Source organism: Falco peregrinus, chromosome 2 (assembly GCF_023634155.1).
Source record: "Falco peregrinus isolate bFalPer1 chromosome 2, bFalPer1.pri, whole genome shotgun sequence".
In the NCBI taxonomy this organism is placed as follows: domain Eukaryota; kingdom Metazoa; phylum Chordata; class Aves; order Falconiformes; family Falconidae; genus Falco; species Falco peregrinus.
Window position 1 is genome coordinate 26874220 of NC_073722.1, and position 27341 is coordinate 26901560.

Sequence of the window (27341 nt, forward strand, 5' to 3'; positions counted from 1 at the left end):
ATGGCCTCTCTGTTTCGTAAAGCACAAGATGTTTTAGAATTCTGTGAGGTAGAAAAAGTATAATTCCTTTTAATAAAAAAGAAACCAGGAGCTCTTGAATTCAGCTATTATTGCTTGATCTAGCAATTCTGGGACTCTGAAGCTTTTTGAAACTTCTAACTAGAATTTGAAGTGATTTCCAGTGATGGCCATCTTGCTAAACTACAGTATAATCTGTCATGATGGGCACCAAATCCACAGCTGATGGAAGTCTTTTGGAACTGTCTACAATAAAAATTTACAAAACAGTGAAATTTGTCAGACATCATCCAGAAAGAGCTCAACCATGACAGATGGGTAATTTATCAAGCTGTATGGCTGTTGATACCATCCTAAAATATCTGTATTTTGGAGACTGGAACAATTTTGTATTAGGCAAAGAGCCCCTTTTCTATTTATCTTACTACAGTTAAATAATAATTTAGGGCTAAATCATTAAGTCTAAATCACTAGTCACTGTTTAGACCACAGTCATATAAAAAGTTAATTGAACTGCATTTGTAGTCATAGAAACCATTAAGGACCAATTCAAGAATACAAATTAAGACAAGATGTTGCTGTTTTCCTAACCCAATTGTCTCCAGTTTGGCCATGTGGCTAGAAAGAACGTAGGATCTGGCAAGTTACTAGAGGAGAAGATTAAGGATAAAGCCAGGTTAAACAAACAAGTCTCAAATAGTGTTCTGTTTATGTATTGAGTAATGTACGGTTTCCCTGAACACAGCAGAAGCAAGCAATTTCTCTGGTCTTTGGATCTCTCTCTGGCACACAATGTTTCACGGAAAAGGATCTAGAAAATCCCTACTGTTCTGTGTGTCTTTCTCTTCAGCAGTAGCATATGCCTTTGTTTAGGTGGAAGATCTAGTTTAGAGGTAAGGAGTTTCTTGTCTTGTACCATTTTTCTCAAATGAGGGGTAGCAATTATAGTAGTTTCAGTGAAGTATAACCCATCTCATAAAATACCCTGTTACAGCTTTCCCATCTTCCTGACAGAGTGCAAAAAAGATCACATGGTAAATTGAAAGTTGTTGCCTTTTAAAAGGTAGTATTTTAGACTGTCTCTTTCTTTCTCCAATTAGAGGTTAGTCATGCTGGGAGGTATTCAGTCATGCTGTATGATTGTCTCTCAGGGCTTTGTAGATCCTAACTCTTCGTCCTAGGAATGTTTTGTTGTTACGCTGTTGGTCCCTTCCCCAAACGTACAACAGACGTAAAAGATACTGACACTGAATAAAGTGTATATATTTAGTGTCTTCCTGCACAGATATTTCTAGGTGTCTTACTATCCCTGTATTTTAATATCACCCATCCCAAACAATTTTACTCCCACTGAAACTGTGGTGAAAGTGCTCTGAGCTTTGTTCCTGGGTTCTGTTTTGAGTGGCACAGTCAAGGTTGGAAGGGACCTCTCAAGATCATCTAGTCTACCCCTATTGTTAAAGCAGCATCAGCCAGGGCAGGCTGCCCAGCAGCATCATGTCCATTTGGGTTTTGAATGTCTCTAAGGATGGAGGCACCACAACCTTTCTGGGCAACCTCTGCCACTGCTCAACCACCATCAGAGTAAGGAAATGTTTTCTTATGTTCAGTTGGAATGTTATGTTGTTTCAGTTTGTGCCTAGTGCTCTTGCCTTGTCACTGGGGTCCACTGAGAAGAATCTTAACTCCCTCAGTAGTTTCTCTACAGAGGAGTTGGACTCCTGCTGTAATATGGCAGTGGCTTCAAATCTTTCCATCTTTTTTTCAGTAATTACTTCCAGTTTTAGAGACTACATCTATGTCCAATTTTGACCTTAGTAGCTTAACACAAGCTAACCACGAGAACCCATTTAAACACTGAAAATGTAAATTCACACTCTTGAACACCAAAATGTTTTCCCTTAATATGTGCAGTGGTTTTGCAAAATTTGTAAATTTTGAAATGTAAGTTGAATAATACAGAATTCTTTTTTTTTTTCCTGACCTGACAGTGTTATCAAGTTCTGTAAATCCTAATTTTCTTTCCTATACTAAATCACTTTTAGGGTTTACAGGTCCTGCTCAACAGGTTTGACATACTGCAGCAAACATCCAGCTGCATCATACCACATCCTCAAACAGCAAATGTGCACAAAGCTAAATCCTTTGCATTATGTTCACACACAGATCTTGGCCAGCTGAGAAAGCAGTCACTTCTAGTTCACTTGTCAATACTGGTGTTCTAAGATTCAAAATTAAAAAAACATGGTTAAATGTGCTACAGAAAGCAGAGTATCACTTAGAGTGATAACAGATCAGATTCTTTTCCAACCATTTGATTTATTCTCTGTAGTCCATACAGAGATGCTGCCACGTTTTATGTGATAGAATCCTGATCTCCAAGGACTGGCTGGTATAGTTATGCCTTTTGATACACCTCCTCAGTGATGAGTAAAATACCTTTTCTCTTTGTTCTCTCTTTTTTCTTGGTAAATAATGCCTTGGCTTTTTAAAGGTTGGCTACTTTTAAATTTCAATCACATACTGTGTGCTTAATACCAGCTGCAAAACTGCACATATTCATTTCAGATCAGAGTAATTCCCAGTTCCTGACCAGAAAAGTTTAACTCCTTGCTGCTTCTTAGTTAGATGTAGTAAAGTGTTCCAAAAAACTCTTTTGGGATCTTATTTTCATTTCCTTCTCTCACATTTTCTTCTGTGCTAACATTCATCAAATATACTGGCTTGTATTTTGTGCCTGTGGTTCGTCTATTAGATATGGCTTCTTCTATTAGATGTTCACTTGAAAAGTGAAGAGGGATTCATTTTTATTTCAAGTCTGTGAGAACTGTAACAGTTGAGGGCTCTGACTCATGTTCAGAGACTGAATGCTGTAATGGCTCTGAACATAGAGAGAGGGTGACATGAGATGTGTTTTTCCCAAGTGGCAGCAATTTTCAGATGAATATAGCAATGTTAGCTGCTGGTAAGTTTATGGCTGTGAACTACAGTTGCTTAAGAAGCAGTTCACACTGTTTCTTATCTTTTCTTTGCAAGAAAGCCATCGCAATTGTGCAGCTGCTATTATGGTTTCTGCCCCAGAGGAAAAAAACAATTTGTTATGATTATACCAGTGTCGGTTTGCTTAGACCACATTTTTAGACAGGATTTCCCAAAGTATTTGCAAAACATGTTCCTGACACTGATTGCATAATTATCAATCACAATGGAATTTAGTAGCCCTTTGTCTCGTTAACTTGTAACTTGTGTGGTTACTGAGAACTTATTATTCTAATACTACATATCACAGGTAAATTTCAGCCTAGTTCAGATAGTATATCTTTACCAGTGAGTGTTATCATTAACAATTCAGTGGTTCAGATCTTAATCCTCTATTTTTAAATGTTTTTTGCAAGCCTGATCTTGAGAGGGTCCCAGTTGGCCTGCTTGCATTTCATTGTTACTCTAACTAACTAGTCGATATTCCAGTTAAGTGTAAAAAAGTCCTTGTCATCCCCCAGCTTCAGATTTCCTTCCTCCATTTCCTAGTTTTGGAAACTTCACTGGGCAGCTGTGATCTGGCAGCATTGCAGCAATCCTTTATGATCATTTCCCCTGGACTGTGGCTAATTTATCTCGAAGCCTGTGTTGGTATGTTAATGATTCAGGAGCACAAAAGCCTTCCATAGATCCATTTCAGTAGTGTTTTTTCTTTCTTCTGAGCCATATTTTTTCTGTGAGTCCTGACAGCTTAGGTTGTGGTTGGACGTTCATTAAGCTTGTATCTGTATGTTGACAGAAAATCTGGCAGTATAAATTTGGTTCAGCCGTGATCTCATAACTAAATTTCTGTTAAATTAACCTAAGTACACAATATATTCTTTGTGCCAGCTAATTCACGGGGCTGCTGCCTGCTATCACAAAATGCTTTGCAATTCTCTAATGCTTAGTGAGATGCCAGCCCAGCTGAATTCTAGGAATGTTTGTGAGCAACTTTTCTGAGGACTTGGCTTCTTTTTCCAAAATTAGATCCCTCTTTCCAGAACCCCAGTGTTGGTGCCAAAAGGCCACTCCTACTTTGCTAGTGCAAGGGTAGTTTATAATCTTTCCTTTCCACTTCCTGGATGCCATTTTCAGACTAAGCTGCAGCCATCTTTCAAGTGGCTCTTCAGTACCAAAATTCACAGTAGATTCATGTACTTCTGGGAATAGCGTTATCTACTTATTATGGACTGCATACAAGAAAAGAGGGAGCAGACAGAAAAGGAGTTACATTAAGAGTATTTGCCCCACTTCTAGGTTATTTTTCAGATCTGGTGAAACTGAATTTCAGGTGAAGAACTTGCACTCCAGAAAACAATGCAATGCCTAGTGGCATGAGGTGTGCAGCAAAGATGAGAATAACATCAGCAGAAAGAGAACTTCAGACTGGGAAAAGTAAAGTTCTTGGGTATCTGTAAACAAGCTCATCTGTTATTTGGCAAGTTAGATCACCAACATGACTCCTGCTTTTCCGTTGCCTATCAGGACAGAAAAGGTGAAAGCTAGCAGTGTGATGTGGAGCGTGATGTCTGCCTGTTGCTTTATCAAGTGCCCAATCCACACTACTTTCAGATGACGGATGTAAAGAATGTCATAGTAAGTTCTGCTCAACTCCCACCCTCCTCTTTTGTACATGGTTATTGGTGGAAGGAACATTACCATCCTCTGCCCTTCAAGCAGAGTTGTTTTCATAGTTTTATCTTGGCAGTGGGTGGCACAATTCTTTCTAGTGTGCCAGAATCATGGAATTTACTATTCTGTCCTTGTTACTAGCTTATCTTGAATGCATCTCATGCCTTTGTTCATAAAGTACCCTAAGTCATCACTGTTTTCATCATAGTTTGACTGCCAGAAAGGAGACTTCATAGAGTGAGTCTGAAAACAGCCTCCATAGTAGGATCTCGTTTTGCTGCTGTATCGTGCACTAAATTTTTGAGTGTAATAGGGAGCAGATGGCTGAAGCCTGGGAGTAGGAAGCTGAGATAGAACCAGTGCCTGCTATGGCTTGTTCATTTGCCCGTGGGAACCAGGAGGGCCAAATTCTGAGGAATGCTCTGGCAGAATGTTTTATGCAAAATACCTAGCTACTTTCTGCTTATATATATGTACTTGCTGATTTGAAAGCAGTAAGTTTACACATTGTTTCTCCTGTTCCTGGTCTCTACTTTCTATAGATCCTATTGCCTCCCCCTTTTCCTTGACAGTTCATACTCTGAAGTTTCATCCACAAGGATCAGCCTTTCACAAACCCATCCTTCACTAGGTCCATTGGCTTCCCATATTTCCAAGAATGCCAATGGAAACATATATGTTGAACAAAGAAAAATGATCAGAAAAATAATTGCTATTTTGCTGTCAATAAGGCAATACAAATAATGCAGAATACAATACTGGAAAAAAGCTCAGCTTTTCACTGAGACCAGTTGTGTAAAACTATGTACAGATATGCAGAACTTGGCAGTAACAACATGGGGGAAAGAAACAGGAGTAGGGAGGGGGAGCTGCTTGCTGTGAGTGCCTGCATCTCATCCAGAGGGCTGGCTGGCTGGCCAGATAGTGCTGTCTGCATGCCTCATCAAGGGACAATTTCAAGAGATTACCAGACACGATGCGAGTTTCTGGAAGGGGCAATGTGAGAAATGAGCCAGAAAGATGTGATGCTTTGAGTTTTGAGAAGGGTCCATCTGATTCAAAGTAAGAGAGAAAGATGTCACAGGTCTAGCTGTAAGTGCCATCATTGCATACTGCTTTCTTGTAGATTGCTCAGTCATCATCCCCATGAGCTCCTGCCTCTCCTTTACAGATTCCTTGCAGGTTCATATTATTCCTGACAAGGCATCTGAGACTGCCTGTCCAGCTCACTTAGTCTTGCCCTTCAAGTTCTAGGATTGTTCAAATTCAGTTACTCCAAGAATCAATCGCTCTGAGACTCTTCTTAGTTTCAATAGTTGGCCCAAGTATGCCTGCCATCCTTTTAGCAACAGCAGGCTGTTTGAATTTACCCACAGGCAAGAAAAAACAGAAGTGTTTCATGTTCCTGCCTCAGCTTGACAGGAGGAACCTTCCTCTCCACTACTGTGTGGTTGCCAGTTGTGGTGCTCTCCTATCTTCTTTGAGCCAGGACTAGTGGTAAGCTGTGTCTGTTTGGGGGATTTCAGGATCTCCGATCCATTTTCTAGAACAATGGCTGTGTGCACAGACAGGCAAGTCTGCTTAATGGTGTTGGGAAGCTGCCTCTGCTAGCTTCTAGAATGGCTTGTTCCCTGATGAAGGTTTAGGAGGATGGCCAAGGGAGAGGTGGGAGATGCAGTTAACAGTTGATCGTTCTGCTTATGACCACCCTCTGACACCGTTGTTTTGGATAACTTTGTGTTTGGCCGGGACAGCCCCTCTATACTTCAAGCCTTGATGTTGCTGATATTCTTGCTGCACTCTAAATTCCTGGACAGGCTGTCAAGAAGCCTGTTCTCCCAGGAAGAATTGTAGGGTTGTAGTTTCATATCTCCAAATTAAAGATATTATTTTACCATCCTTAGTGCCTCGCCAGAGGTTCTGCTCCCTGGACTGAGGGAGGCAAGATGGCATGAGCTCTGTGTAGCTTAGCTTTTTTGTGTAATGGCCTGGCTTTGTCTCAGTGCATTGATTCACTTTTCAGTATTGCCACTGTTTAGGCGGGTGCTAACACAAGAGAAAGGGCTGAAACATGGGACAGGAGAGGCAAGATCCTCACCAAGACAGGACTGCATGGGATGGCTAGACAAAGATAGCCTGCCTGCTGCCTCTCAGGAAGTGGAATGGTTATGTCCAGGGCCAGCCCTGAAGGAACAGAATTAGCCTACCTGCGCCTTACAGGGAGAGGTGGCTCTGCACACCAACAATGGCTGGATGTGCAAGGCTGCCAACTGGCAATGCACCCGAGACTCAGCAGAGTAACATAGGCTTGACACCGAAGGCTAGGAAAAAAGCTTTCAGAAAAAAACCCTGTAGCCATGAAAGGAGGCTTGAAAGCCCTGTGACAACAGCAAAGAGTGATGAGAACAGCCAAGCTTGGCCCTGTCTGTGGACCACAGCAGACTGTATGAGGCGCTGGTGCCACGAGGAGGTACTGACTTGTGAGAACTTGTAACTTCCATCCAACCTTCACGTCTCACTGTAATGGCAGCATCAACCCTGTTTTCTGTGGCTCGGAGGAGGTAAGCCACCCCTGGAAATATTGGACAAATTTTCTTCCCTGTGTAATCCCCATGGCATTATGGCATGGTATCACTGTTCCCAGGACAGGATGCGGTCCATCTTTCCCTATGGGAGCATGACACCTTGCTTCTTAGGCTCAGGTGAACCTAGTTGGCTGACATTAGAAGCCTGATCTGAAATTTTCCTTTCTAACTTCATTCCACAGCATCCAAATGCATATTTTGAGAGTTGCTTTAATTGCAGAGTAGTCTTGTGAGTCACGAGCTCGGAAACAGGCTTTGGATTTCTAGGTAAGGAACTATGCTGTGAATTCCTTCTTACTTCGGGGATGATGGGGGTGTGGGGGGGGGGAGTGGGCAAGCAACGTGAGCGACCCTGTTTCTGGCGGGGGTGCAGAGCCCTGACCGCGGGGGCTGTGGCAGACCCACACACACACCAGGTCCCAGGGGAGCTCCTTTCCGTGTGTATTCTCAGCGCTGACCTACGGGGGCTTCGCTGGCAATGCCACCACCCGGCACGCCGGGCTGCCGCGGCCGCGCATCCTCCCGCCCGCGCAGCGCCCGAGAGGGCCGCGGCCGCCCCTGCCCGGCCAGCGGGCCCTGAGGCGGCGCGGCGCAGGCAGCCGCGGGGCTCCGGTGCCGGGCTGGCAGCCGCCCCGCGGAGGGCCGGGCCGGGCCGCGGCAGGGCGTGCGCGGGGGGCGGGGGCGGGAGCCGCGCGGCACCGCCCCGGCCCCGCCGCCGGGAGCCGGCAGATCCGGGTCTCGTGGCGCGGGCTGACGTGTGAGCCGGCCCGAAGCAGCGGGGCCGAGCCGCGGGGCCGCCTCTGCCAGCCCGGCCGCCCTGCCGCTGCCCTGCCGCTGCTCCGCCGCCTCCCACGCCGCGCGGCCCGCCGCAGCCCTCCGCGCCCCGCGACGGCGGCCAGAGCACGGTGAGCGGGGGGAGCCGCGGCCGGGGGCCTCCGCGGCGGCGACGGGGAGGGCGCGGGCCGGCCGCGTCTAGGCAGAGCCGGGCGGGTTTCCGCGGCCACCCCCGCCCGTCCCGGAGCGGGGCGGCCCGCGGGTGGCCACGGCGCGGGCTGCAGGGGTAACTTCGAGCCTGTTGAAGTACGGAAGCGACCCCGCTGCCCGGCGCTTCGCCCGGTGCCCGGAAAGGTAAACACCGGGAGAGCTCGAGCCGTGCCGCTCGTTAATAGGCGGCGCTTTTCTTTTTACAAACCAGTGAAACGTCCGCTCGTCGTCCTCACAGCTGGGCTGGTTTGGGTTTTTCGGGTTGTTGGGGTTTTCAGTGCAAAGTGGCAGTCTTCTCTCGTTTATTGGTAGGTTTTGGGGTTTTTTTAAGGATCTCATTCTGATACTTTGAGCTGAAGGGATTTCGATTTCTCTCTTTAAAGAAGCTGCAAGTGGCATGCTGACCCCAGAGTATGTGCTCCCAGGCTGCTCCCCGCTGTTTGAAAAGCGTGTGCAACTACAGTGGGAGAAATTGAACAATGTCTTGTGAAAGATAATCTCGGGAAAAGGACAACATCATGCTGTCATTAATTTATTAAAGAGAGGATTCTGGCCAGGAACTCTTCGCGTGTGTGCTCCAAGATGTGATTTGTAGCAGATTATAGTGGGGAAGGGGTATAGTGGCCTAAAAGATGACAAGAGATTGTCCATGGTCATTCCTCTGCAGTGGTCACCATGCCAGGTTTCCCAGATGTCTTGCCCTGCAGCTCAGCTGCTGCCTTCCACAGCAGTTCTGAGGCCTCAGCTAAGCACTACTTCTACAAGAATGTGGCACGTGACCTGCATCAAAAACTTTTGTTTCCTGGCAAACACCTGTTTGTCTAGTCAGTCTTCAGAATTGTCTTTTAAATTATAGATTTCTGGGTGTAGGGACTGTTTGTTTGTGTTGTATACTGGCTGAACATCTATGTCTATGAATATAGATAAGTCTTGAAAACAATCTGCAGTTTTTAGAGGTGAGGACATCAAACTTTTTTGGTCTTAATAGCTTATTATGTTAATATTATTAGTGTGTGTACTGGGGAAGGTGCGTATCTGCAGTGAACATTAGTAGGTTACATCTTAGAAGTCTTTACGTGCTTAGCTATTAGATTACTACCCACCTTTACTCATTTCTGTTACTTCCCAAAAGGAGACATCAAGTTAAAAAAAATAAATAATAAAAAAAAAATCTTACTTTTGATTTCATCCTATATATAGTGAGAGTGAATAAATCCTTGGTAATTTCATCTAATTCTTGTGACCTGTCAAGATGAAAGAAATGAAGTTATTGTTGTTGATGATTGATTTAAAAAGGTGACCCTGTCACTGACAACACAGCTTTAAATAGTAGAAGCAGTTGGCAAAATAATAGTGATTGTAATGTTAGCAGTACATTAGTTAGTTCAGTCCTGAGTGGTGTTCCTTCCTCTGCCTCTGAGATGGGCGAGTCCAACCTCTTTGGTTCTTTTTGCCCTGTTTTGTCAAACAGGAGATTTACAACTTTTGCCTAACTCGAGAGTGATATGAATTTCTGTATTTTAAGTAGTTAAGATCATTTTGTATGAGGTGCTAAACAAGTGCAAAGCCATGCTGGATGTGTTACTGGTCATTCCACAAAGTATTGTCACATGTGCTTCTCTGGCAGGCAGGGACATCCCTGACCCACTCGGGACTGTAAACCAAGAGGTTCTGCTTTAGAACTGAGGTGGTGGTAGCAGCTATTCTGTAGCTCTGGGTGGATCTTATTTTAGCCTAGCTGGATGTTACTTTGCTAATTATAGAAACAAATACAATAGACATGGTTCTATGATATTCCTTATACCATGCACGTTGTGACGGTTTTGCAGCACCTTAATCAAACCATAATCAAGTCTGCTAAGTCCGAAGTGCATGACCCAGTTACATGGGCAACGTTCTGCAGTCCATGTTCTTCCCTCATTCTGAGAGAAAACTAAGAATAATATACTTGTTAAAGAAGTAGTCTACGTAAAACCAATTTCAAAATGCATTATGGTTTTAATCACTTTGTAATTATTGTACCTGCTTTCAAAAGGTCAGTATTTGAGTTTAGAGAAAGTTAGTTTTGAACTGACTAATTGTTTTATTATTAACGCCTCAATTTGTACTTTCATATATTTAGACTTCAGAATTAGTGATGTGTGACTGTTATTTGCATAAAAGATGTGTAATAAAACAGAGTTTAGTTTCAGAATTTTCCCTCCTAGGTATTTTAGGTACTTGACATATATTCTTAAAGACCAAATTTTGTCTCTGCTGAAGTTCATCATAGCAGAATTGAGCCTAACAACATCATGAGTCTTCACAGGGCCAGTACAATGAAAACAGCAAGATCCTCTTTATCTTCTTAGAAGTGTGTATGAATGGAGAAGGTGTGCTGTGCCCTGGCGATACCAAGTATCAGATTCTTACTGTGTATGTTTTGAACATTTATCAGATTACTCATCACAACAAATACAAAAATATTTTGACAGATGCATTTAAAAAAATGGATGTCATCTGCCCATATTCTGCTTGGGAAGTAAATCAGAGAGCTTGTGAGCCTGCTTTGCATACATGCTATTACATACATGCTTTGCATGCATGCATTTACATACATGCTGTTACACTTGATGTTAAGCACACTTTCTATTTTAACTTCCTAGGTTATAGATACAATTTATTAATTCATAAAGATATATCTAATTGCTAATGAGGCACTTGATTCTGCAAGACATTGAGTACTTGGTGGAAGATCCAAGTGCTCCCAAGTCCTCTATAAGTACAGAGGAAGCTAAGGAAACTTTGTAAGATTACCCCATAGAGCTAAATCTTGCAATCCTTGTTCAGGTTAAAAAAAAAAAAAAAAAAAAAAAAAAAGTCTTTCCCCAGAACAGCTCCTTCAGCTTCTGTGCCTTGATTCACCTTGAGCTAGCTTCCCCAGTTCCCAAGGAGCCTCATTTGAAGAAAAGACTCTTTAGCTCCTCATTATGAAGGAATACAGTCAGGGATATGAGGAGGATTAGTTTTAGTCTTAGTCTTACTTCTGGTGGACCTTAGGAGCAGTGTGGTCCTATCCTCCTCTTTCCATCTTATCACTTGCTCCACAATATTGACTGGGGCAAGCAGGAGGTCCCTTAGTGCTGCTTGATATGGCTTTTCATGAAACACTTGAAGATGCTTGGAGAGCAGCCTCTGGCATGATTGAGTGGTTGTACATGTGCATGGTTATTAATTGAACAAATACGCTTCAGAGGCTTTAGTCAAAGTATCTAGCTGGTATTTTTACAGATAATGGAGCAAATTAGTCCCATTTGGGTGGAAACAGATAGAATTACACTTGATAAAAGTTTTCCTCATTAAGATTAGTTCTGATTCTTCTGCAGCTTTGCATGCATTAAAAAACATGGCTTTCTGGAGCTAAATATAGTTTCATTCGTACTTTATAAAACTGCTAGACAAATGTCAGACCCAAAGCACTGAGCTCTCCTAGGAAAGAAAAGATTTTATCAGAAGGAACAGAAAAGCTGTACAAAAATGTAGCACCAAACATTTACATGATATAAGCAGCTGCAATGCTTTATTTGTTGAATCTTTTCAAATACAGTCCTCTCTCTAGTAATAGAGCTTTGGTCTTTTTTGTTCATATATTCACATTATATATTTGTATATTTCCAGCTAGTTAATCATGACAGCTTTATTTTTAGCAAGGCAATATTTTTAGAGAACTTGATAAAATAATTTATGTCAGTTTTCATACGTTAAAGAGTTCGTTTAGGGAAAAAACAGCTGTCCAAATGGAATTACATGAAGATATGAAGGAAAGTTGGGCGTTAGCTCTTCAAATAGTTGAACTAAATCAAGTGTGAAACAAAGTTTCCTGGTGCCAGGGGCCTTAGTTTAACAAGAATTCAAGTGCAAGTGGTTACAGCGTTGTTAGAGGCTCATCATTTTCATATCTAGGTGAGACTGATTAGATGGCACCTGTCATTAAGCACCACTATTTGAAAATACTAGATAAAGCTTTTATCAGAGAGCTCCATGAAATACGGAAATATTCTTATACATAGACTTCTCTTGAGCCATGGAGATTGTCAGATGCTTCCAATTTCAAGTTAGTATGTAGAACAAAAGTGTCTAAAGTCGAAAAAGGCCTTCTTTCCTGTGGGAAAACTGTGGAGCTGAAGGTGAGATGTGTGCTGCAAACTAATCCTGATCTTGTGAAATAGTACCATAGATTTTCCTTGTGCAAATTAATGTAATAGATTTTAAAATCTATTGCTAGTAGGTGCAGGGGAGCCTTGTGCAATTTGCATAGCACTTTCCTTCTGATAATCTAAACTAGTCTGGGAGCCTGCTGAATTAGATGGATGTTATTCTCCGGTAAAAACTGGGTCATCTTTTAGCTAAACATATGTAAATAACCAAGCCCAGAAATCCTGTTAATTGCTACAGATTCCCTCTGGTATAAGTACTGATTAAAAATATTATAATTGATAAGCTTCAGACTGTTTACTGCAGGTATGTAGAAAACCTCATTCAACTTCCCTTGAAGTCAAAGACAGGCACCCGCTAGCTTCAGATAAAATTTGATCTGGCCTAAAGGGGTTAGGAGTAGGGCTGCCAGGGAATAGAGCTGCTTTCATCTGAAAATTGAAAATCCTGCTATCTTTCTCAGCATGCTGCTACCCTGCTAAATCTGTTTGCTCAGTGGCAACTTATTAGAAACATATGTCATCTCTGGAGGAAAAAATAATGAAAATATTCCAAAGAATTTCAGTATAATTTTGTGTTTGTATGTGATTGGAGTAACATTAAGGAATAGTGTGTTTTTACAGTTTTAAGGATTTAGTATGATATTTTATAATCCAAACAATTGTGTTCTTAATAAACAAGTCTTAAAAAACTTAATAGCTCATGGTTTAGCGCTACACTTGTTGGCTCAATATAGTGGAAAAACTTTCATTATATTGTTTTGAAACTGTACATTTTTGTAAAGAAGTGAATAAGATAAGTTTTTAATGTTTATTTTTGCAAAGAGATGAAATGTCTAAAAGTCTCCAAATGGTTGACCCTTCAAAGAAATTACTTCAAAATAATGAGTTATTGCAGGCCACCTGAGCTGTGGTAACTGTCTGGATGCTCACGTGTAGCTCAGGGCAGCTCTGAAGTGGCTCAGTTTAACCTTTTTCTCTTATGGGCTAAGCAAAGTCGTGTTCGCTCACTGTTCCCATGGGCTAAGAGTGTGTGTGTGGACTGTTGCCACAGCTCAGCTGGTATGCAGTGGTTTTGTTACACCATGGTATTTTGTTCATGAGTTTGTTCTGAGTTTCACTGGGCAAACTTTAAAGTTGGATCTACTTCGAGCTTTCAGGCTGCTTTGGTACATTTGAGCATTTTAATCGTAATTTTGATTCATAATTCTTGGAATCTGTTTTATGGATAGGTTACATAGTTTGTTATGGGGACGTATTCTTTTTCCGTACTTAATCTTTTGAAGTAAATTATTAGTTTTGTATTATGAAGCCCAAAAGTTAAGTGCAAAACATCTCTGGGGTGGGGTAACCAACAGCAACGTTGGTTTCCCTGTTCTGCTTGCATGGGGAGGCTAGTATGAGATGTCTCCTCTGCCATTTTTTGTCTGCGGGCAGTACCCTTTATTTCTGTTTCCCTGCAAAAGTCTGCTCCCTGGAAAGGCCAGCTCCTCTTTTGGGCGTGACCACTTGTTCAGGATCGGGCCTGCCAAAACATTGCAATACAAGCCTGTAGCCCTGGTTGGCACGGCACAGCATGGGTGTCCTCTCACTGCTGGTGCAGAAGTGCTTTTGGCAGGGGTTTCAGATTCGGTATGTCTTGCTCCAGCAGCAGTGCATCGCTCGTACAGCTGCAGGGGTGCTGAATTTAGGAGATTGGCAATTGTTGCTGGGGAATGGGAAAAGGAATGTTGATACGAGCAGTGGGGCAGTCTGTAGCGCCAGAGCCACTAACCAAAAGCAGGAGAATAAGCAGATTTGCCTAGGAGCTGGCTCTTCTACTTACCACTCAAGTGGAAAATCCCGTTAAAGTCAATGAGAGTTCTTGCCTTACTGAAGGCCACAGGAGAGGGCTCCCAGTTTGCTCTGTAATCTGATTGAAATACATTGTATTAGTAATTTTACAGAGGATAGCCCACCCTTGTGCATTAACACATGTCAAACAAAGTGATTAAATAGCCTTTAGTCATTCAGTACAATAGGAATAATTTTGTTGTCCTAGACCATTGTCACAGCCTGCTACACTAGAAATGTTAAAGTAAAGCTGAAGCATTTACTTAGCAGAAAGAGGGTATTATTCTTGGACAATGTTCTGTGTCATTGACATCTTCTCTTAATTAGCTTTCATATTGCAAGAGATTTCTTCCAGAAAAATGTCATCATTTTAACAAAAGGATGACCAAATGCTGACAGCTGGAGTTTGGCAATAACATTCTGTATCAAATATCAGTAAATGAATTCTAAAATAGCTGGACTGCTTTTTTGTCCATGACTGGATGTGCATAATTAGCTCCTTTTCAAGTGTTTTGCCCAGAGGAAATGTTAAGCCACCTGCATGGAAATAAGTAAATAGCTTTTTTTAATCTTGGTGGGTTTTATTTAGCTCCCTTGGGGAGTTCAGTTTTGATCACTGACATCAGCCTTACACCCTTAAAGCCTGGAATCTATCTCGCTCTCTTCACATACTGGGGACTGCCCATGAAAAGGAGGATGGGAAACAGTACTGGAACAGTGTGGGGGGTTTAATGTGTGGGTTCTTGTCCTCTGAGAGATGTACTTCACGCTGATGAACCTTACTTAAACTGAAGGAAGCATCTGTGACATCTTCTGTATTTCCCTGATATACCCTTGTGTTGAACTGATGCATCTCAGGTCACCTGCTCTCGATGTTGTGGTGGTCACACAGAGGTGGATGAGGGCTGTGGGGACAAGGGATGTACCAGTACTGCAGCAGTCTTGTGGGACCATCAGAAAAAAACATCAGGCAAGTCTTTAGCGCACTTCTCAGTTCTGAGCCTGTCCCTGCTCAGAAGCTCCTTCCCTGATTTTGGCATGTCACTATAGTATCCTTCAGTGGCTGGCTCAGCATTTCTTAGTTTCTTTGTCTTTGCTTCTATTTTTAAGGAATTGTTTTGTATTAAATTAGCATTTGTAAGAAGTACCAGATGGATGACACTGGAAAATTAATTCATAATTTACTTAGCAAATTATTTGTGGGACAGTAGTAAAGTTACCCACTAGTATGCCTTGAGCAGGATGTGGCTGGTGAGCAGTCCTCTTGTGGAGCTCCTACTGGTCTTGATATCTCTGTTGAAACCAACAAGAACAGCACCAGTTGCATACATCTGTGTGCATGGTTAGGCACTGACTTTCCGGTGAGGGAAGGAACTGGCTTAGCTTGATCTGCATGGAAAAGTTAATCTTAGATCTTGTTAATTATCCTGAGAAAAGTTGTAGTGCAAAAATACACTTGCCAACTCATTAGGCTACAGCTGGAAGTCCAGGGAGATGTGCTGATGCTTTCAAGTATAAAATCAGCTGCTTTCTTCCCCTGCCCCCTGGAATTATAGGGAAAGTGAAAAGGAGAGCTCTGAAAGTGTTGCTATGTCTAAGAACCCATTTGGGGTTATTGTATCAGCCATCAAAATTATTGCAGCTCTTTTCCCTAGAAAAGCTACATGGATGATCTGAACTGGGACAATTAGTTGAAGAAAGCTGTAATTGGAGCCACACTTCACTGTGGCAGCACTCCTCCTGGCAGGACCCACATTTATATCCTGCTTTTGCTGCCCAGTCAGACAGCTGGTTTTCTTTTGTCCTGAAAACTCAATTTTATGCCCAGGAGGAGGCCTGGTCATCAATAGTCCTCTAGAGGTCTGTGACCTTGCAGAACTAGATCCACTGAAGCCAAAGGGAGTGCTGGTATTTGTTTCAGTAAAAGTAGGATCGAGCTGTAAGCGTGTGATAGTTGATGGGAGAGAGCTTCTTTTGCCTTGTTTGTAAAAGAGGTTTAAAATTACCATTATAAAAATGCCAAGAATAATGTTGCAGTGTTTCAGACTGAAGTTCTAGGAGGGAATATTTACATGAACTTTCTAAATTACAGTAACAGCGGATAACAGATCCTTGGAATGTTTTAATTAGTGTCAATTTGTGTACAAGATTACTCTTTATTTACAGATTCTATTTATAGCCTCGTTTGAACAGAGGAAGTTGCTTTGTAAAAGAAGTTTCCGTAGAAAACTTAAAGCTTGTTTTTGCCAGCTCCATAACTCTTACAACTTAAAACTCTTGTATAAAAAAATGCAGACCACCTCCACTGGTTACTCATGCCAGGCCTTCGGCTTCTAGATTAATTTTTAGTGCAGTGTCCTCCCCCCTTGCCTTAGATTCATGCATCCATTAACTTCAGACAGAACAGCAGTTATTATTTTAAGTTACTGCTTATTTTTCTCTTTATTTTCTCCCTGTTTCTGTAGTTCCTTTTGTGATATTTCTTCCCTATTTAGCTACAAACACTTCTGCTTTCTTATACTGTACTGTAGTTTTATCCTGTGATTAGTTATTCCCTTCCTTTGCTTTATTATGGCTCTGTTACCATTTCTGCCTTGTTCCTCCTTTATACTGCTCTGGTGGAGAAAATGTGCTGTATTTCAGGTAGTAGCAGTGTAAAAAAACTAGAAATATCACAAAGATCTCTGCAGGTTAAATCAGTCAGTCCTGTCTATACATATCTCTGGTTTGTTTGTTTTTTAAGTGAGAAACCCCAAATCCATGCATGTTAATTTCTCCCCTCTATACTTTAACCCAGTCTGAAGAGAAACTTGTTGCAGAAATCAATGGATAAAATTCCCTGACCTGTCTTATGAAGTTTAGCTGTAAAACTGAAATAATAGGAGGTCAAATAGGCTAGTGAGTTGGATGTAGGTGGTTCATCAAAAGACTAACAAAACACTCAGGATTCTGTGGGATGCTGGATGTACATGTACAAAAATTATAGATGATAGAAATCAACAGGAAGATATGGTATGTAAGAAATACAGAAAATTCTGAGTTTAGGATTCACTTGATTTTAATGTTTAGGCTCCTCTTGTTTGCTTGGTCACTAGTAAGCAACATTGCCCTACTGCAGATACCTTTATGTATTATTTTACTGTATACCTAATTGATGTTGAATTGGATTTTGTGTGACTAGGCAGGGCTCTAGGTGACTAGGTGAGCCCAGTCCCTAGAAGAGGCAGGATTAAAAACAGATTTTTGTGTAACCGCTTGTACCAGAAGCATTTTGAATTGCCCAGTAAAGAGTCAGCTGAGATGCCAGTTGCCCCTGGAGTACTAATGGTGCCCAGGGGGACAGAGTGGCCAAGGAGGGGGAAAAAAAAAAATCCTATAAAAGCAGTGATGAGATGCTTTATGAGAAGCTGATCATAGCAGTCTCTTCTTGCTCTAACTGAAACAAATTTCCACTCCCTTGGTTAATGGGTACTGTGGTCACATAGCTGCAGTTTCTCTGGGACAGGACTTCATATGCAGGATTGCAAGGGTGTTATGCTACTCAAGGCCAATGTGCAGGATGTTTTACATGCTAGAAGAGAATACTTGGAGGTGGGTAATATTATACAGAAGAACCAAACTTGGGGTATGCTATGAAGAAAATTAATTACTGAACAGGTCAGGTATTGTAAGAAAACATGGATACTAAGATTAAGTGCAGGTAAAAAGGCAAGAGAACAAATCCTTCTTATGGAAAGCTGGATAGGAGATCATGGAAGAGTATAGGAAAGAGGGTTTCTGCCTCTGACAGTAAGATAAAAATGAACATTTTATCTTTGGGGCAATGAATTGTTCATGCTTTGTGTATAGCTTTTGCTATTTTAGCCCTTTATAATTTTTCAGAATGCGTGCAGAGGCATAACAAGTCATTTGCTTTCTTTCTACATTTTTATTTTAAATTCTATGCATATTTTCATTTGTTCTGCCACACTTCTCTCAAACTGAATCACAGAATCACAGAATGATCAGGCTTGGAAGGGACCTCTGGAGATCATCTAGTCCAAGCCCTTGGTAAAGCAGGTTCACCTAGAGCAGGTTGCAGAGTCGTGTCCAGGTGAGTTCTGAGCTCAAAAGCAGATTTAACTTTATGGCTTGTTAGAAATATTTGACAATTGTGCTTTGAGTTATTGCAGTTGGCTGAAAAACAGTAACAAGGAGCTGAAGAGGGTTTTATAGCTCTTCAAATTAATGTGGAAAGATTCTGTTACTTGTCTGCTGTGCTGTGAGGTATTTTGCTCCCAAGGATTTTTTACCTTCAATCTTCAAGAAAATAGCATCACAGCCAAAATAGTTCTTAGCAGAGGAAATCTTCATCCATTGTATGTATTGTGTATATGATAGTCTATATTTTAAAAGTCCCTGGATCCAGGAAAGATAAGAGTTAAAGGGCTTAGAGGTTTTGATGCTGAAGATGCTAGGTTTAGTCCATGATAAATCTGCTGTGACTCTGATTTATGTATCATACAGAGTGAGTGTTTCTTTGAATACTGAAATCACAAATATTTTTACACCTCCTTTATACCAAGAAGTAGAGATTACCAGTATGTGCACTTTGATTATCTTGCTAATCAGCATCACGTTGGAGTCACATTGGAGGGCATCCAGCACATGAAAAATTGACAAAACTTCTTGTTTGCCTTTATGCTAGAAAGGAATTCAGTTTCGCAATGATTAGGGTGGAGAAGCAAAGTATAATTTCAGTCTCCCAGAGCTCACCAGCTGCATGCTATTTACTCAGGAGAGGTGTTGCTGAATTGGGAAATAATGTACAGTCATTGCAATAATTTAAAATACAGAAGAGTCTCCAGGTACAAAAAAACAATCAGATTGTAGCCATAAAGATTGCTTTTCTGATAGTAGAGTGTATAAAATATAGTACACAGCTGTAGGGCTGGCATTGGGGAAGATAATAAAAGAAGAAACAATTTGCAATAATTACTATAACTGAGTGCTATATTTTTAAATCATGAGAGACTAGAAATATTTTTCAATATGGCTTCATTGCCTACAATTTCAAATAGATGCTCAAGTCAAAAGGTAATGGTGGATCAGAGACCATCCTCCACTTTACTCCCGAATTATAGTAATTCTGTCTCTGATTACAGTATTTTAATTTCAGTAGTACTCTTTATGATTGCCTCTGTGGGCCTCTTTACACTAGAAAGGTCGTATTGACTCTTTGATGGTACATCATATTTGTCCACGTTTACTAATTCTCTCTTTTATTATGCTCTCTATCAGTTTGCTTAGTCTAGAGGCCATAATATATACCTTCCCAGCTGTTAACAGTGAGAGCTTTGGCATATTTACCAAATGTATCTTCCAGCTGTTTGTAAACCCTATGAATTAAATACTGTACTAGCAGTAATATGGCCAACCCAAAATACAGTAATTTTAAGTAGAGTAAAAGTAACTCAGAGTACTTGCAGGTATTAGACATCATAGCCTTACCAATTGCTGTGGTCTTACCAGTTGCTCTATAAATTTCAAGAAAAACACAGTAGCAATAAAAAGAAAACATACAGAAAAATAAGTAAAATAAAACTACAAGCTTTTCTTTTCTTTCTCTGGGTCATGAGGAAGAGAACAGAGCACATCCTCCCATTTTCTGCGATAGACCGTAGAACAACTCTATTTGCAAAAGGTGGAGAGCTGGTGTGACTCACAGCAAAGAGGTCAGAGCTGGGCAGAACAAGTTAGCCGCTGACGTGAGATCAGACAATTGGAAGTGCTGGGAGGCAGGCAGGAAGCACATTGCAATTCTGGAACAGATTTTTGATACAAACAGGCTGCTGAAGAGCACACAGTGGAGCCAAGGAATCCTGCTCTGTGATATATAAAAGTACTAGTCTCTTACTACCAAATCTTAGAAAGGTCACAAAACATTGATAAACTTAAGGATCTGATTACACAGCCTAGTTGATATTTAGTACTTTATACATTCAAAGTGTGTTACAAATAATACAGTTATTAAGCCAAAAATGCTTTAATGAGGAATATGGACATGAGAGTGTCAGTTTGCAAGTGCAAATCATCGTATAGCATGGAGTGGGTGTCTCTTCTTTATAACTGGTCAGCCACATAGAAAATCTGTTTCCTTCAGTTCCCAGCAAAAAACAATAGCATAGAGGGGATTAGTTAGCTGTTGGTTTGGTTTTAAGTAGTAAAATAACCCAAGTTTAGCAACTGTATCAGGGGAAAACCTAATGCTGTTCCCAGAATAGATGGTCCATCTTCAGTCCTTTGCCAATGAAAGAGGTTGTCAGAGGCTTGGAGGAAGGGAAGATAGAGGATGATTCCTTTCAGCCTCATGTGAATGTGAGAAAGCTTGTAAGGGATCTTTTGTTGAAAGTTTGGGTGGCGTTTTACTTGGTGACATGTGTTCTTCTTTATTTTTAGCTCATTAAGGTAATTTTTCCTGTACAATTCAGATGTCTTAGGGTAAATTCCTTCTAGCACACCTCCACTTAAATGTTGTATGACAGATTATTTTCCCCTGTTTATTGTCTGGTTTTTTTCAGTTGTATGCTCTACAAAGAATGTTTGCCTGGTTTTGTTCTGATGACTCTTACCTGATGTTTCGATTTCTTGTAGTCATATATACACACTCCTCTGTTAATTGCTGTGACATTATTATGTGTTACTGACTCCTAAATTCTTTCCAGTTACAACGAAATATTCTTTTGCAACTTTCCTGGTTCAAATACCTTCTTTTGGATGTTAGCATTGTGTCCAGAGACACCATTTTGCACTATTTAGCAATCAGTGCTTTTACGGGTTCCTCGTGCTAAGATAGTTTTAGAAAGGCTCTTCTGGATGATGTTGGCTATCATCCAGGGAGCTTGTGTAGTTAAAAAATTTCTTCTATTGCTGTCATGCAGTTCTACTGGTTCTGCAATAATATCATGAAAGTTAGTGTAGTAGCTTTATAATTAACTCTCAAAAAGAATCATTGGAGCATCTCCTGTGATCTCCTGTATATTGGAGAACATTATATCTAAACCTGGGTGCTTCTGTACTTTACTCAATAACCTGTATCTGACTGAAGCACATCTGAATGGATTGAGAGATGGGAAATCCACCCCTTCTTTGGCAGTTTGTTGCACTGATCGGTTACTGTAATGATAAAATTGTATGCCTTGCTTCTCTTTTGAATTTGGTTGATTACAGCTTCCGGTCATTGGTTCTTGATGACCTGTTCATTGAAAAACTTCTCAATACTCAGGTTTATTTTTCTATGCAAAGGTACTTGTATGCTACATAATCAAGTAATCTCTGTTGTCTTTTCACTACATTGCCAGATTACTCTTCCTTAGTGTCTAGGCAAAGAACTTTTCCTCCACCCCTTCAGTATAATTTTTTTTTAACTCTTTTTCCAGTTTCCAGTATTCTTTTTTAAAAAGTGGAGACCCTAGCAGATTAAGGGCACTGATGTTCAAGCTGTAATGAAGACATGGATATCTCTTACCTTCTTTTACTATCTGGCTGTCTCCACCACAGCAGAGGGTAGTACAGAAGAGTGGTAGGCATTGACAGAGGAAGGACTTCTGAAATGCTTTTGCTTTTTTCCGTCTCTCTCCATTCATGAAGATACCTTATAGCCATATGGGTTATTTCTCTTTCTCCTAGTGAAGATAAAACATTAAAATGCTTATGTGTGATCAAGACTTAAGTTTTTATAGCTTACAGATGAAGAGCACATCTGTTGATTCAGCACACCCTTATCAAATGGCTGCCATCTTCATAAACTACTTGTTTTAGGAAGTTGAAGTGTTGTATCTGCTTTATGCTGCTGCATTTGTTAAGCTTGCCAGCTATTCTCACATTAGTGCCCCAGTGCAGGCAACACAAACAGTCTGAATCCAGCTTTATTGCTGCTAAGTTAACATAAATATTTTGAAGGTATTATTATGCAGAACTGATCTAATACATCATAAGAGGCCTCATTCAAGAGTAATTAATCCCTGAGTTGACCAGAAGGATAGAAATGCCTTGCAATCTGTTACCCATTTTGACCATCAATTAAGTCACTGAGGAAGTTATTGTTAAATAGTAAAGATATACTTGTATATGCTTGACACGTGTGGTGTAAGTGGTTTTAGCAGGTGAATAACCTAGAATTGATTCCCTACCATGTCCATTACAGCGTCTTTGAACTTTCTGTATTGCTAAGTGAATGACCTACTTCTTTGATCTAAAATTAGTCTGTGTAGCTCCATTTTTAAAGTGTTTCCAAGTACATCCACTTTTGTACCCCTGCTGCTTGCTTTCATTATACAACAAGGATGATTGTTTCTCCCTTTAGCAAAGAACTTACTGGGTTTTAAATTATTTTCCTGTACATTGATCCAGAGGGAGAATGCCAGCAGTTTGTTAGGGTTTAGGAGTACATATTCCCCTGACTTTTCAAATTGTGTGCGTACACTTAAGAGTCCCACTGTGCAGATGAGAGACCAGAATTTAATCTTTGTGGTTCTTGTTTGTGAGGATGTATTTCATTGTGGTATGTGGGGAAAAAAACAGGGGGGAGACACAAATTCTTGTAAAAAAATTATTTGGTGCTCAAAGGAAGCCTGTGTGAGGCACTGCTTTCAGCAGCATCAAAATGTAACTGCACATACCTTCTTCATTCATGCTGCCAAATGAATAATAGGATTACCCTGCTTTGTTTTGCTTTTTCACCCTGGCATTAAATGAACTGAAACTTGATGTGTGAGTCTGGAAAATAAGGTCAGTTGAAAAAGAGTTCATTGTCCTTTTATTCTCACCCTTCTTAGGTGTTCACAGACAAGTCAGGTTTATCCAGAGAGCCATGGCAGAAGGTGGATTTGATCCTTGTGAATGCATTTGCTCACATGAACATGCAATGAGAAGACTGATTAATCTGGTAAGGATAACATGAAAATATTTGGAAGGGTGGTAATTCAGCTCTTGCAGGTTTTCAGTTACTGATGCTTTTGATTCTACTTCTTTGGTTGTATGTACAGCTCAAATCTGTGTATCTGACTTTCTGATGAGCTTTTGAATAGTTGATGCAGATGATCGCTTTCTGTTTATTTCCCAGGGCTGCATTTTGACAGTATTGACAGTGTTTCTATTGAAATGTTTCTCTGTAGCCCTTTTTTGGTCTGCATCAAAACAAAGAAACTGTCGTGCAAATTCTTTCAGTTCAAGGAGATACCCCACACAGGAAGTTCCACATACTTATATGGCAAGATAACAATGTCTAAATTTTTAAACCTTTAAAAAATTCTGAAGTTGAGAACCCAGTGATTTTGAGTTCTGAGTTCTGTTTCTTGCGATGTCATTGGTATGGTTGAGCAACCTCAAGCAAATTATTTTACATTGCTGCAACTGTGACCTGTAAAATAGCAAGGATTCTTTGCTTCTGACTAGAACTCAGTTCATGTCCATTGAAGAAAAAGTTACAAAGTGCTCTTTTTTTTTTTCCCTAAGTAAAAGTGTAAATTTTTTAAAAATAATACTAAAATTTGTGAATTGTCAGTGAACTTGATTACTAGTCTAATTTGGTTAAATACCTTTAAGATCACATTGTACATCAGCTTCATTTGATGTACTTCCCCTTGTTGATTTTTCATAAATTCGCTTTTATCCCATTTTCTGTCTTAGGCGCTAAATTAATGTCTTTTTAAGTGACTACATCAGCCACTCAAGGCAGTATGTGTGAAGAGCAGCCTCTCTAGGATCAGGCCCTTCTTCAACAAGTTTCTTATCAATATTTTAGGAAGGTTATGAAGAAAACATGGCATCCAATAGCCTATGATAAGAGTAGGGCTGCTGTGTAAGTCTCCAAAGAATGTATGTCCAGGAATAAGAAATCAGTTTATGTGCTTGCCTTTCAAAATAAAACCACTCCTACATGCATGCATCCGCAAAAGAACAAACTTATTTAAAATAGTACTTTGCAAGAAGTATATAGCTTGTTCTTGCAAATGTGTGGGTTGCACTCATATAGCCCTGCCTCACTCTGAGCATAAAATCCTCAGTGTCCACACTGTATTGGCCTTGGAGTGTATTGTTACATTATCTCATCTGGAGTGCCAGGGTAAGAACCTAAAGCCAGGCAGATGCTGTATTTGTGTGTGGTCTCAAGGAGCTTGGCTGACCCCATTTTCCAGAACTTCTCTGCTCATGCATGTCTGTGCTGCAGAACATATGACATTGTGTTCTCACATTGCACCCCTGGGCCTGTGCACACAGAAAGCCTCCTCAGAAACACACAGGCCACCCTGGGAGCCAAAATACCCCAGACCAGGCTCTCGCAGTGGGAGGGCTATATCAGTGGCAGAATTGTTGAGGGTGGAAGGGACTTCAGGAGGTCATCTAGGCTGACCTCCTGCTCAAAGCAGGATCAACAGTGAATTCAGACCAGGTCATTCAGGGTTTTTATTCCAGCTGAGTCTTGAAAACCTTCAAGGAGAGCAATTCTGCAGCCTCTTTGGGCAACCTGCTCCAATGTTTGACAATCCTTGTGGTAGGGAACTTTTTCTGTCCACTGTTCTAGTATCGAACCCTCTGCCATACAATACTATGAAGAGCCTTTCCCTGTCCTCTCAGTAACCTCCTTGTAAGTCCTGGGGCTGCAGTTAGATCTACCCAAAACAAGCCCAGCTCCCTCAGCCTCTCCTTACAGGGCAGATGTTCCAGGCCCTGGTGACACCCTGCTGAATTCACTTAAGTCTTGTATAGGGGAGCTGGAGACTGGATGTAGTATTCCAGATACAGGTTTATGATGCTGAGTACAGGTGTTTGATCGCATCCTTCAACCTACTCATGCACTGTTTAAAGGTCAGTGCTGCTGGCCCAAGGGTGTAGAAAATGGAGGCTTCTGTGGAGAACATTTGTCTCTTCTGTGGAGCCTTTACATCAGGGCCCAGCCATCCTAGCTCATGCTTCCCAGTTAGAGGTGCAATTTCCAAATCTTTTGAGCTGTCTCTGCTACCCCCATATGGACACTCATACACATACTCTTTCCCAAGAAGGATTTTCTTCTTGACCTCAACATGACATTTGTGCCGTGTTCCACAGTTGTGTTGATTTCCAGACCTTGAGGCATCTTGACACATGCTAAAGTGGTGACAAAGGAACCGCCAGGACCAAGCTTCAGGAAGTTGGGAGGGAGAAAGGAGGATGTATGTTGGCTGCCCTTTCCTCTGAGGTTTGTCAGATGCAAATCTGAACCAGTACGGTTCATAATTTCAATCCCCATTCAGCATTTTTATCTTTTCCTTTTCTGCTAGAAGATACTGTCAAGCAATGGCACCAGTTAACAAGTCCTTTTTATGTTGTGGTTGGAGAGTTCTGAGTATGAATGAGATAGGTGAGTTGTGTCCAAAGTCAGAAGAAGTGGCACAAAGGTCTGTAATATTTTGTTCCTGGGCCGCTCCATGCAGTGTAAGGTGGGTGAAAATAGATTGTCTGGAGGAACACTGGTTCCTGCATTGCGAACGTAAACAGAGCACATCATAGACGCACACTCCTGGGCAGCCATGAAGACCAGTCTAACAGTGTTCCTGTGTAGTTGCAGGAATGGAGTTTATTGCTCAGTGTCCAGCTTCCAGAAAGATCATACCAATTAGCATTTGAAACTGTGAGGAATAAGGGGAAATGCCAGATTTCATCTATCCTAAAAAGTAAAACAGATGCTCCTAAATATTTATAAGAGCAAATCACTAGCTGGGATAATTCAGCAGAATCTAGAAAGGAAAAGTCTCAAAAGTCTCAGTCAGCAACCAGACTGTCCTCAAGTAACCTACTGCATGATTTTAGCAGGAGAGTTGCTAGACCTTCATTATTGCATCTGTAATTTCTATGCTTCATTAAGAGTTTGCTTTCTAAGCTGCTGTTTTGCCACTCAGTCTTACATGACATCAGCACACAGGAATTTTACTATTTGTTTTAAAAGGAACTGGGACATTGTTCTCAAAGTTGAACACCACAAGTGTCAATTACCTCTAAAAGTTGGATCCTCACAACCTTTACTCCATTGCAATACAAGGAAGCTAGGCAATCTGCAGTTGTTTGGCCTGTGGGGTAAAAAATATATCCAAACACACTGTATACCCAGAATAGTTCCCTATACCTGCTTAATTGCTGATTTTTTTTAAACCTAGAGAGACATAAAACACACCAGAGTACATTTGAATAGTGGTATAGCTGTGAATACTTGCCAGGATTTTGGAGCAAATTGTATAACAAGGTGGTTGCAATTATCTCCAGACCAAGCATTGTAAATCCAAAATTTACAGAATTAAGATAAAATTTAACAGAACAACAATGTAATTATAAGAGAGGTCGAGGTGTGGAAATGTACTTTCAGGACTCTTCAGTCCAGTAATGAAATTGTGCAAAAACCCCATGATTGACATAGACTGTAACTTGCATTTGGGTTAATGTAAACTAATTTTTATGAACTAATTTGTTTATACCTGTATACATCAACGCTGATAAGAATTACGGCTTCTGCTAATGAAGAAGGCATGATGTATTCAGTCATGGCTATTACATGTAGAGTTAAAAATACATATTGAAATACACAAGACTTCTGTTAGAGTTAACTGTATGGGAAATTTGAATGACACTGCTATTCCAAGGTCAGGAGGAGGTCAGAAAGTCTGGCTGTGCAACCTGAAGTTCTCATTTTAATTCCCAACATATTACTTTTAATTTCTAATTTAATTGCTGTATTTACGTTGAAATTCTTAGAAAATGTGTTTGGCATTCAAAGTACAATTTGTGGATGAATATATTCCATTTTTTGCATATAGTTTAAATCTCTACTTGAAATGCAGACTTCAGTTAGTCTTGTCATTACAATTAATGCTTATACAATGAAAAAACAAAAGCCATTCCACTTAAACTCTTCTGTATTAGCAACACTACAGAAAATCACAAACAAGAAAGCTGTTTGTTTTTAAAAAGCCTAATTCTTATTTAGCTATGTGGCTTGATTATTTTTCTGTAATTAATTTTGCCTAAGCAGGGTTTTGTTGACTTTTTTTTCTTCTTAACTCGT

The 27341-nt window shown here is 40.8% G+C and overlaps 1 protein-coding gene across 5 annotated transcripts in view; it reads left to right on the forward strand.

Annotated features, from left to right (window-relative positions):
- The window catches only part of SMIM14 (small integral membrane protein 14), a 55510-nt gene that overhangs the window by 6710 nt on the left and 21459 nt on the right, over nucleotides 1–27341 (forward strand). For 3 of the 5 annotated variants that reach the window (XM_055797772.1, XM_055797771.1, XM_027795008.2), the window contains one exon: nucleotides 23083–23192. In XM_055797772.1, coding sequence (XP_055653747.1) covers nucleotides 23083–23192 — 110 coding nt within the window. Of the gene's footprint in view, nucleotides 1–7965; nucleotides 8162–8216; nucleotides 8385–23082; nucleotides 23193–27341 lie in introns of those variants that run through there. The other 2 variants (XM_055797773.1, XM_005243200.4) reach the window with 2 other exon arrangements.